Genomic DNA, 12818 nt, shown 5'->3' with positions numbered 1-12818 from the left:
TCTTCCGGTTTATTTCTGCTTCGTGCTCTGTCTTCCGGTTTATTTCTGCTTCGCGCTCTGTCTTCCGGTTTATTTCTGCTTCGTGCTCTGTCTTCCGGTGTTTGCTGAGCATTCACCGTCTCTCTGCACACCGCAGCCGATGCTCTAAAGCAGTATACAGGTCAATTACAATCCATTATTATGAATTAACCACATTAAGCACTTCTTAATAATGAAAATAGCAACGTGTCATGGTTTTTGTTTTTTGAAAATCTCTTGAACCGTACAGACTTCTGTAAAGTGAGTGAAGGGCCAGGCGTTGTGCAATTGAATTGAAACTTGAAACAACTAGTGCTGAATTATGACATAACTGCATTCATCTGGTAGACGTGCCAGACCATGCAGGACCTTTCTTTCACAACAAGAATCTTCTGTTACTAAATGTATTTTTTTTACAACTGTAGTGTACTGTATCATTCTGGTGTATACTCTCTGAAGATTGCTTACATAAAACCATTCAATGCCTTAAATAAAAAATATACATCTGTACCTAAAATATAATAATAATAACTTTCAAAAGGACACTTTGATGTCCAGATGGAAAAAAAGAGCAGAGCACCACATACTGAGGTGCACGCCCACATCTGTGCACGCCCTGAATAATGTTAACCCATTCTGACCTGAGATCAGATTAAAAAACCATCCTGACAGTTTTGTGAAAAAGCTATGTTTCTATGTCAGTCGTTCTTCGATTTTTCAAAAATAGCAGACCTACAAGCTCGTAGTGCGCCACTCGGTGGCGCACTATGAGCTTGTAGATCTGCTATTTTTCAATAGCTAAAGCATAACATGATGCTAACACCAAAAGGGGTTCCCGCCCCAAAATGGGATAATGTTAAAAGGTGCACACATACAGTACATATACTGTACCAATAAGAACATTATGGACAGGAAAATGGAGGAAAAGTGGACTATAGAGCCTACGACCTTACACTTTACTACACCGTATAATACTCCTCCTACAGGTGTGTGTAGTAACCGGCGGTCCCACCAGGGGGCGCCAGTGATGAAAGCCAATGTGACATGTGCATTAGTGTCCGCTGAAACTCCCCATGGTGTCTGGTATGCTGACACTATGGATGTGTTTGTCTGTCCATTTGGCGTGTGTGTGTGTGCGTGCGACGTGCGTGCGTGCGTGCGTACGTGTGTGTGTGTGTGTGTGTGTGTCTGGGACAAAAGTACACGTACACGTGTGTACACACGTCACTGTGCATGAGCATCACTGCATGAGTCCTTATAGGTGTCCTTGGTGATCAGATGTGTGTGTGTGTGTGTGTGTGCGTGCGTGCGTGCGTGCGTGCGTGCGTGCGTGCGTGCGTGCGTGCGTGCGTGCGTGCGTGCGTGGATGCGTGCGTGCTGTTGCTAACGCTGACCAGACATGCTGTCAGTCAGAAGAGATATGTCACAAGATGGAGATATGTCACGTGTTGCATGTGTGTGTGTGTTGGATAAAAAGAACATTTGGTGTGTGGAATGTTTCTCCAGCTTATCACCCAGAGGAGGAAAAACTGCATATATTTTCATCCAACATGAGTTAATAGCACAGGCAAAATTACCACCACTGAAGTGCCCTTGAGCAAAGCACATAATATACTCTACACACAGACAAGAACAATGCTCACATGCAGGTCAATAACTTCCGTCCCCATTTATGATGGGCGGTTTGAACCAGATGACGAACAACACACCATAACAGCCACAGTGCTTTTGAGGCTAAGATGGCGCTAATGTACTGTATGCCATAATAATATGTTCAATAATATGTGATTCAAAAGGATAATGCTTTTTATGTTATGTAACTCTGGTGCTTTAAATCATTACATGCCGTTATGTGTTACCCTGCATGGATGGGGCTGAAAGCACCAGTGTAAAAAAAAAGTATAACATGTTTTACTTGAGTAAAAGTATCGACACTGCAATGTAGAAATACTCTACTAAATGTAGAATGATACGTAAAAGTGCCAAATTTAAAATGAGTGTACCAAAAGTAGAAAGTACTCATTGTGCATAATTTCCCCATTTCAAGTTTTGAAATGTATACAAATAATTTTGAAAATAGCCGATCTACAAGCTCGCGATGCGACGCATTGCGAGCTTGTAGATCGGCTATTTTCGAATGGTCGAATTGTATATACTGTAAGGGCTGAAGTGGTTAATGTATATCTTATTCTTTCCTCTCTGTAGATTACATGTTTTACCTTGATGCGTTATATTTTATTTTGTGTGTTTTGTTGTATTGTTTATTTCTGTTTTCTGTGCAGTCTGTGTTTTTATTTTTTCTTTACTGCACAGCTGCCCCCCCTTTGCCAACTTGTAGATTTATGTACTGTTCTTTATGAACTTTACATTTTTTAAACCAATGACCTCTTCCTTCAGGAAAGGATTCCATATAAGCCTTCTGGCTTCTTCCTTTCCTTGCATTGTATTTTTGTTTCTTTGATATGTTATTGTCTATTTTTTGTACTATATGCTAAATAAATAAACCTAAACCTAAACCTATGTTTTGTAATAATAATCAAAGTAATGTTGCAATTGCCTACCGTTATCAATACCGGGCCGCGTACTGTATATAAACTTGCGTTAGGTTTATGTATAGAAAAGTAAAAAGCTATTGTCACATCTATGTAGGCTAAATGGATTCATGTACGGTGCTTTAATAGCAATAGATATTGACTCAGTGATGAGACACCAGCCACCCCGCAAATACTCTGTTCAAACCACTCCCTTCCTTCCAACAAACGCTACCAGAGCATCAAATCTCGCACCACCACCCGTCTCAGTAACAGTTTCTACCCCCAGGGGGCAGTCAGGCTGCTGAACAGCTGACCTTGAACTGTATTGCCACTGTTTTGTCACTTCACTTGCACTTTTCTTTTCTGTTTTTTTTTTTGCACTATAGATGTTTGTTTATTGTCCTGTGTATGTAAGACTGAGAGTGCTCTGAGCTAAATTAATTTAATTTGAATTTATACTCTGTATCTATACATTATGACAAATAAACCTGAACCTGAAGACAGTACGTTGGCATTCAGAGGAATGGCGGACGGTGTTACCCCGAGTCCACAAGTTGCCCTTGAGCAAAGCACCCCACATTCTGGGGAGAACATTCTGCAAAAAAACTGAGTGGTGCAATCCTCTCTCTCTCTCTCTCTCATTAGCAGGCAACAGTGCATCACTATCCCTCTCTCTGTTTCTGGCACAACAGCGCCCCCTACTGGTACTCATTATACTGGTGCTCATTGACACATAGGTTAAACCACACACAGACACGGACATTGCTGTTCCTTGGAGTGGTTGCACCACTCAAAAAATAGCATGTGTCATCCTTATAGATCAGCGACTGTCGCCCAAAGAGATTTGTGACGAGGTAAAAAAGAAGAAGAGGGGGATGAAGTTGAAAGACTCAAGGGGCTCCGTTCAATGATGGCGTTTAAAGGTAGAGTCAGTGATTTCACTTAATTCAATTTTTGTTTTGCTGTGATAATCCTCTCTACTATAGAGTGTGCTGACCATATAAGGAGTTCCTCCCTGTCCCCAGTTAACCCCTGGGGGTCAAAAAACCTTAGGTTTCGTTTTTGACTCTCTATCCTGATTGGATGAAAGGCTTAGGTCCCAAGGCAAAAACGAAACCTAAGGTTTTTTGAGTGAAATCACTTACTCTACCTTTAAGTCAACAGGTCAAGGTCAGAAGGCTGTGGTGGCAACAGTACTGGTTTTGTGTTGTGAACGTATGCAACTTCATAGCGGTATAGAACCTAGTTCTGCTGATGGTTGTGTGTGTGTGTGTGTGTGTGTGTGTGTGTGTGTGTGTGTGTGTGTGCGCGCGCACGTGTGTGTGTGTGTGTGTGTGTGTGTGTGTGCGTGCGTCTACTCACCCACAGCTTTGAGCGAGGTGTACTTGTTGAAGCCGATGCCCAGGTTGTTGTGAGGGTGAGAGAGGGCCATGGCAGGGCCCAACGGAGAGAGAGCTGCGTTGTTCAGATGGTTGTGATCTGAGAGAGAGAGACAGAGAGAGAGAGAGAGAGAGAGAGAGGGAGAGGGTGAGAGAGAGAGGGAGAAAATAAAAATATCATGAGTCTTCGGTAGAGTATAGCCTCGGAAACACAGACATTTTTAAGTGGTGCAACCACTTCTACAACCAGCTCGCAATGTCCATGTACCTGTTTGTGTACGTGTGTACGTCAATGAGCACGAGTATGTTACTTATTTATACCAGTAGGGGGCGCCAGAAATAGAGAGAGGGGTAGTGCTGTGTCTCTAATGAGAGAGAGAGAGAGAGAGAGAGGGGAGTTGCACCACTTGGTTCACACAGGTGTGATTTTATTTACAGGGAGGGAAAAAAAAGTCTGGGGCCGAGTCCACATACAGTTGAGAACATTTGTTACGATAAAAAGCTGTTATGCTAGTGAAAAGTACGTCTGTGCCCCATTATCCAAAAGACAAAGATCCCCATGTGCCCACCTTCGTTCTGGGATCTTGCCCTTGAGACTGGGAGGTATAGAGGAGTTACAGAAGAAGAACGTATTTGCACCTACTGTGACATAAATGATATTGAGAATGAGTTCCATTTTCTTTTCTATTGCCCGTTGTATCATGCAGCTACGTCAAAAGTTATTTAACAGATGTAAAAATATAGATCTGATGTGGTTAAGTGATGCAGAGCGACTGAGATGGATTTTCGAACAAAAGATATTTGCATTAGCAGAATATGTATAGAGAACGCTTGGGACATACGGACAAAGAAAACTTATATGTGATGTATTTTATTTTATTTTATGATAATGTTTATTTCTGTTTTTGTTTTGATCAATTGTGTAACTTCTGTGTGGGAAGTGAACGTGAAATTGTTTATTTATGTTGTTGGTGTCTTATAATCCCGTAAGGGATGGGTCTTAATGACAAGACAGGGAAATAAAAATTAATTAATTAATTCATTCAGTAAGGCACAAACGTCGCCCAGAAGCTGAGCTGTGTTGTTTGGAAGGTGTTATTATGTTTATAACCGCAACTGTGCCTTACTTAGTCTTTCATATTTTCTAAATGTCATTTTTAACTGGACATCCTCAGGGGGGTCTTTGATAGAGATATGCATCATTATTTTAAAAAAAGGAAAATGTCTCTGCTTTCCTGTAGCCTTTAACCCAATTTGGGCCGGAACCCCTTTTGGGTGTTAGCATTATGTCATGCTTTAGCTATTTGAAAAATAGCAGATCTACAAGCTCATAGCGCGCCACTCGGGTCTGCTATTTTTGAAAAAAATCGAAGAACGACTGACATAGAAACATAGCTTTTTCAGAAGACTGTCATTTTCAAACAGACATTTTTTTAATCTGATCTCAGGTCAGAATGGGTTAAAAAGGGGTGGTTCTGCCAGGATCAAAGGGACTCCATATAGCACCAGATAAAGGGGCGATCTGAGCACTCAGAATCAGTTTAAAGAAAAAGGAGAGGGCGGATATAAAATCGGGGGGACTTTATTAAAGTTAAAATGCCAAAAGATGTTTCGACGTCGTTACAGAGTCTTCATCATCCCATTCGTGCCCTAATGAAGACTCTAAGGAGTCGTAACATGTCGACGTTTGTACTTTAATATCCTCGCCTTCTCCTCATTTTTAACTTTTTCCAATGCTCGGATCGCCCCCCCCCCCTTTCTTGCTTATTGCGAACGCAGTGAGCACTTACTATGAGACCTAGCAGATCATGTCTGTCTGTGTGTCTGTCTGTCTGTCTGTCTGTCCCGCTTTTGTGCCCATATATGGAGCTGAGTGATTTGTTTGTGATTGATGCAAGTGTCTGTCCCGCTGTTACGTCACCATGACTCAGCCATAACCATATAAGGAGTCCCCAAACTCAGCTATACGTCCAAAACCCAAATATGTACGAGCTGCGTTCGCTTCCCACGTTTGCGCGTCTTACTGGTACAGTAACACAACGTTTGATGAAGTTACGTAGTGTAGGCCGGCTGTACACGTGGGCATTCAATGTGCACAAGTATTATTGTGCAAATCTCCACCACAGAACATGGTCCTGTACTAGTCTACTAGTCTAAACCACGGTTCTGTACAAGTCTTTATACGGCATGTGAGGACAATGTGTTGGGCTCCTGCATGCATAATGAAAAAGCACAGGGCAACGGGGGAACCGGATTAAAATAAAAGGACTGTTTAATTATTACAGTGCGATGTCACACAGGCTGCATCAGGGACACGGACTCAGTAGACATCTGCATGGGCATGTGGACCGCCGTGAAGGCCCCGCATTCACCTAACACAGCCCAGCATTCACCTAACATGACCCCCAGCATTCACCTAACACAGCCCATAGCATTCACCTAACACGGCCCCCAGCATTCACCTAACATGGCCCCCAGCATTCACCTAACACAGCCCATAGCATTCACCTAACACGGCCCAGCATTCACCTAACACAGCCCAGAATTCACCTAAAATGGCCCATAGCATTCACCTAACATGACCCCCAGCATTCACCTAACATGACCCCCAGCATTCACCTAACATGGCCCCCAGCATTCACCTAACATGGCCCAGCATTCACCTAACATGGCCCCCAGCATTCACCTAACATGGCCCCCAGCATTCACCTAACATGGCCCCCAGTATTCACCTAACATGGCCCCCAGCATTCACCTAACATGGCCCCCAGCATTCACCTAACATGGCCCCCAGCATTCACCTAACACAGCCCCAGCATTCACCTAACATGGCCCCCAGCATTCACCTAACATGGCCCCCAGCATTCACCTAACATGGCCCCCAGCATTCACCTAACACGGCCCATAGCATTCACCTAACATGGCCCCCAGCATTCACCTAACACGGCCCATAGCATTCACCTAACATGGCCCCCAGCATGCACCTAACATGGCCCCCAGCATTAACCTAACATGACCCATAGCATTCACCTAACATGGCCCCCAGCATTCACCTAACATGGCCCCCAGCATTCACCTAACATGGCCCCCAGCATTAACCTAACATGACCCAGCATTCACCTAACATGGCCCATAGCATTCACCTAACATGACCCCCAGCATTCACCTAACATGGCCCCCAGCATTAACCTAACATGACCCAGCATTCACCTAACATGGCCCATAGCATTCACCTAACACGGCTCGGGCATTTAGCTTGAGTCATAGTTTTGCTGCATGATGAAATCAGCAGACATGCAGGCTGATATTTAAGCGTGTGTTTGTTCACCGTTGCAGTGAAAGGGAAAAAATAACTAAAACATTTGATCAAAGCTTTTACCACAAAGTGTGCAAGTAAAGTGCTTCCCCTGTATGGTAAATGGTGCATTTATATAGCGCCTTTATCCAAGGCGCTTTACATATAGATTGTGCATTACATTCACCCATTCACACACGCATTCATACACCGATTGCAGCGGAAGCCATGCCATGCACCAACCAGCACATCGGGAGCAATTTGGGGTTCTATAGTGTCTTTGCCCAAGGCCACTTCGACATGTAGACAGGAGGAGGAGGAGCTGGGATTCAAACCGCCGACCCATGGATCATTGGACGACCTGCTCTCTCTACCTCCTGAGCCACACAGTCTCCCTGTATGGGTCCCTGTGAGCTTTTCCCACAGCAGATATCGACAAGCCTTTTGCTACAAAACTGTACAATGAATCTATTATACTATATACACCAGCATATTTTAAAGCTTTTGCCTTTTTAACCACAAACTGTACAAGTAAAAGGCTTTCCCTCTGCATGGGTCCTCGTGTGCATGCTTTCCCTAGACTATCACGTACGGTATAAGCTATACAGTATGTTTGATGAGGCATTTCATCAATCATTCAGGCTCTATGCACACAGAATAACTCTTCCTATACTTCCGGTGGCCCCTTCCCTACACTTATTCCTTCACAGGTGTTACCTAATTATCTCTCTTGTTCCATTTAGTGGGTTCCATCTGTACCCTCTCAGAGTTACTGTACGCGGGGCCATCTGGAAGCCACTCTGAGACCCACTAGTGTAGCCGAGGGTTTCCAGTGAGCCAAACATAGCAGCACCCTGGCTCTGTTGGAGCAGAACGGATGGAACAGAGCCTCCGTTACTATCATCGCTAACACCTGTGAAGGAATTAGAGCAGTTATACTGAGTCTGACCGTCTGTCAATCATATACACTACGTGTCCACATGACGTATGGTAGCTGCGCCAGCAGGAAAGTAAACAACCCCCACGAAGGACAAAAGTGTTGACAAATAGCAGATCTACAAGCTCGTAGCATTACGTCATACTTGAGCTGTTGAAAAATAGCAGATCTACAAGCTCGTAGCACGGCAATCGTGAAAATGTGGTGGATATCTTTGAATTTATATTCTTTCAGAGTGAACGTTTTTTAACTCAAATCTTTGCTTCTACATGGGGGGGGGGGGGGGGGGGTCCCTGGAAGTTGTAACAACATATTTAGAGATGGGGGTCCACGGCCAAATACAGATAATTCTCTGGGGGTCCTTCACACAAAATAGTTTGAGAACCTGCACTGACATAATGATGTCATGTCATGATTTAGATTAGAGGACATCTGAAGAATATCCTCCTCAGGTCTAAATGGGCTTAAAGCCCCGTTCACATTGAAGAAGCAGAAGCTAGCTTTAGCTTCGTGGTCCCATGTTATCTCTATGCAGAACAGCTTCTGCGTTTAAAAGCTGGAAGAATAGCTTTTTTTTGTTTTTGCGTTTTTTTTTCCTCACCGAACCTTAAAGGGGGAGTGTCAAAGCCCGAGATTAACATTGCTGATAAGGTACATCACGTGGTCTGAATGAAAACAGTTTCAAACGACACGTGACTATATCTCAGGCTCTGACGTGACCTAGCATCTAGCCGAGCTGAGTGGCTAGCGCACAAAGGCTAGTGGTTTTGAGGTAACCTTTTGCGTCAGACTAGGTGAAAGTGTAATCAAAAAAATTATTTTATTGCTCGGAAATCTTCCTTACAATGACATTGAGTTGTTGCACTGAACTGAACTGAGATGTTGCATAATCGCAATTTCGCGTGACTAGTCCGTCTGAAGCCCACCACACACCGGCTGCGAAGTCCCCCGTGTGTGCGAGAGAGAGAGACCGCCCCTATATCGGTGTGTGTGTGTGTGTGTGTGTGTGTGTGAGAGAGAGAGAGAGAGAGAGAGAGAGAGAGAGAGAGAGAGAGAGAGAGAGAGAGCGAGCGAGCGTGTGTGTGTGTGTGTGTGTGTGTGTGTGTGTGTGTGTGTGTGTGTGTGAGAGAGAGAGAGAGAGAGAGAGAGAGAGAGGTGGAGTAGTCACAGGCAGTGGTTACGTGAAGCTCCAGGGCTCCGTGAGCCCTGTTCAGCACTTAGCCGGCTGAGGGCGTGTCAGCGGGGGGGAGACAGATAGACAAGATGGGTACGATGGAACCCGTCGCGCGGAATTGCGATTATGCAACAGTTTTCCCTAAAACTTGGACGTCAACTCGGTGTCATTCTGGCGAGTTTTTTGTAGCAAAAAAGTAATTTTTCCACCAAACTTTTACCCAGCTATGAGGCTGAAGGTGGCCTCAAAACCACTAGCATGAGTTGATAGCCACCAGGAACGCTAACTCGCAGAGCCCAGAGCCGCTCTGACATTTAGACCAGATACAAGATCAATTTCATTGGTCAAATTGAGCTGGCCCGACTTTACGTCACAATCTAGATGCTAGCGTTAATAGCCTTAATAGCTTCCCGAGGGGCGTGACATACCCGCTTTAACTTTAAAGCAGCTTTTAAAAGCTGGAGCTTTAAAAATCTGCGTGTAGCCAATCAGAGCACAGCGTGGTTTGAGGAGGCGGAGTTGAGCTCATTTTACGAAACCGAAAAGCTCTGGAAAAGCTGTCCGAGCCAATTGTCCGCATTAAAAAATAAACTTTTTAAATATGGGCTGTATATGAAATATGAATGGATATTTGGCAAGACCATAGCATATTTAGTGATAGAAATTAAAGTTTATATGAGAAACAAGTTGTCGAAGCGGTGAAAACAGGTTGTGTTCCGTGTTCCGTCGCGAGTGTCACGTTTCTGGGGACAAGTGATCGTGCATTCACCCCCCCCTCCGGTTCTCATCGAAGCTATGGATGGACTACTGAACTGAACTCTCCAGAACGCTATCCGTCGCTTGTGGACTGTTTGTGGACTAAACAGTGCACACACACACGGTTGATAAATTAGCAGATATAGATAGATAGACAAACAACTAAACAATATAGTTGTGTCGGAGTTTTCCCCAAAACCTTCCCCGAGAAGAGTGGAGGAGCAGCCCGCTCTCAGCGCGTTTCTGTGCCGGTCCTCGTGTGTTTTGCTGGACGTTTCCTCGCACTAAAATTAATTGCCCTTGTCGCGGGACCTCGCCCTGAGCACAGGGAGTTGACCACTGGTGTACGCTCCTCGACACCCAGTCTCAATTTAGGGGGTCCTCCGCGGGCCGGGCCACAGGGTCCAGAAGTCGGTCCACTTTCGCTCGAGGTTTCTCCTCGACGACGGGGTCTGGCCGCAGGTCACCCGAGGCACTATCACCGTGGTACAGTGGCGCTAGTAATGTACTACAGGAGTGGGGCCTTGATCATACCTTATATCAGTTGTATGTACCCCCTCTATTTATGCAATATGTTGCCCATGTTTTGTGATTGGTTTGCTGCGTTCTGAATCGATAAACCAATCGCATATAAGATTTATTTGAGGGAATCATTTAAATTGGTCTATTGCGTTCATGTAGGCCTATCGATGAACCTCATACCAAAAGTTGAAAGATAGTAGATAGCCTATATTTATAGATAGATAGAACACGTGTGTGTGTGTGTGTGTGTGTGTGTGTGTGAGAGATATTGAGCACCGTGGAGGAGCCGACACGGGGCTCACTTGCGAGCCAGTTCTCTCTCAGTGCCCCTGCAGTAATTACCCCCTCCCGGTTCCCACCGAGGTGAACAACTGAACCCCGTAGCTGTCTCTGACCGTGGACTAAACACACACACGGTTTATAAATGAGCATATATATATATATATAGACAAAGAACTAAAGTCCAGAGTCCCCAGCGCGTCGTATGCACCGCGTGTGTGTGTGTGTGTGTGTGCGCGAGAGAGATCAATAATTAATAGCCTTTATTATAAAGGCTATTAATTATTGATCTCTCTATGCACATGCATATCATACAACTGATATAAAGTTTATATCAGTTGTATGATATGCATGTGCACAGGTCCGTTGCACTGGACTCCGTTCCGGTGATAATATCACCGTGATATTGATTATTAATTAAGTAATTAAAGTATGCATAGCCGGCTACTACTAGTTGGCACAATGTTTCACATCATCTGCTAATTAAAAGCAAACTTTAAATGTGCTGATGCTGTAGTGTAAACGGTGAGGGTCCGTGGGGGTGGTGGAGGAGCGGTCTCCTACTGCCACATATAGCCAACCGAGGTCAGTGACAGACAGACAGCGCCGAGATAGGGGCTCACTTCCACGGGAGACTTGGGACTGAATGTCCGGAAACCGCACGTAAACATAAGCTGTTTTAATTGCTTTTACGACGTGCTGGATATATACAATTGTATTTCTACGGTATGCTCTTTCTAAATCAACATTAACATTACATACAGAGCTGCCATTTAAAAAAATGCCCGGAGGGTTTCGCTCGTGGCCAGCTGGGGGAGAGGAGAGCGGAGTGGGGGGGAGACATGAGCGCTGAAGACGGGGAGGATTGAGATCCGGTCCGTTCGGTTATTTACAAACAAGTTTACCAAGATTATATTATTTATTCATCGATGAATGGTTATGATGTAACTAAATATATAATTATGTCTCCTCTACAGTCGCTATTTTACATTTTAGACTTTCAAATGCGCATCTGCTCAAACTGCCCGTCTCTCGTCTCAAAGCCAGACAGCCAGTCCAGGCAGCTTGAGTGACAGGTACCTTGTACACGCCCACTTTCTCAAAAAAAAGCTGCGTTTTCCAGAGTTTTGCTTTTGCTTTTTAAAGCAGCTTCTTCAATGTGAATGGGGCTTAAGAACCAGATTTGTTCTTTGATCTTCAGTAACACTTGATCTCAGATCAGTGTCAGCCTGATGATGTCAGAATCCCCACGCATGCAGCGCCAACCATGGACAGAAGACTTGGAACAGATCTCAGATCAGTGTCAGCCTGATGTTAGAATCCCTGGACAGAAGACTTGGAACAGATCTCAGATCAGTGTCAGCCTGATGTCAGAATCCCTGGACAGAAGACTTGGAACAGATCTCAGATCAGTGTCAGAATCCCTGGATAGAAGACTTGTCCTGGATATCTACATGGAACCACATGCCTCTCCTTTGTTCCTTTGCAAACGTTTGGACTTCTGGTTGAACCGTAGTTATTACTTCAGCTTCTTTTGAAGCCTGTACTGTACCCAGCTTTACTGTATTAACCCATTCTGACCTGAGATCAGATTCTATAAATGTTCTTCTACATCCTGACAGTTTTCTGAAAAAGCTATGTTTCTATGTCAGTCGTTTTTTCAACAGAGAGAGAGAGAGAGAGAGATAGAGAGAGAGCACCAGCCAATCAAAGGGAGATATAGCGAGAGATGTGACGCCAGTGCTGACTGATTGAATTAGGAATGGATCTTCTTCACTCCATGTAACACACGCACGCACGCACAGTCGCACACGCACACACACACACACACACACACACACACACACACACACACACACACACACACACAGTGTATCTTTTTCAAATACACTTCCGTCTGTGCTTGCGTGTAAATGTGTTGGGG

The 12818-nt window shown here is 44.5% G+C and overlaps 1 protein-coding gene across 1 annotated transcript in view; it reads right to left on the bottom strand.

Annotated features, from left to right (window-relative positions):
* Positions 1–12818, bottom strand: part of LOC308324410 (uncharacterized protein) — a gene marked incomplete at both ends in the record, with an annotated part of 197602 nt that overhangs the window by 26744 nt on the left and 158040 nt on the right. The window contains one exon of the mRNA XM_080776456.1: positions 3915–4031. Coding sequence (XP_080632582.1) covers positions 3915–4031 — 117 coding nt within the window. The remainder of the gene's footprint in view (positions 1–3914; positions 4032–12818) is intronic.

This window comes from Protomyctophum bolini, assembly GCF_963924005.1.
Source record: "Protomyctophum bolini genome assembly, chromosome: 11".
NCBI classification, from domain to species: Eukaryota; Metazoa; Chordata; class Actinopteri; order Myctophiformes; family Myctophidae; genus Protomyctophum; species Protomyctophum bolini.
Note: the sequence above shows the minus strand (reverse complement) of the source record. Positions and strands in the feature narration are given on the sequence as shown.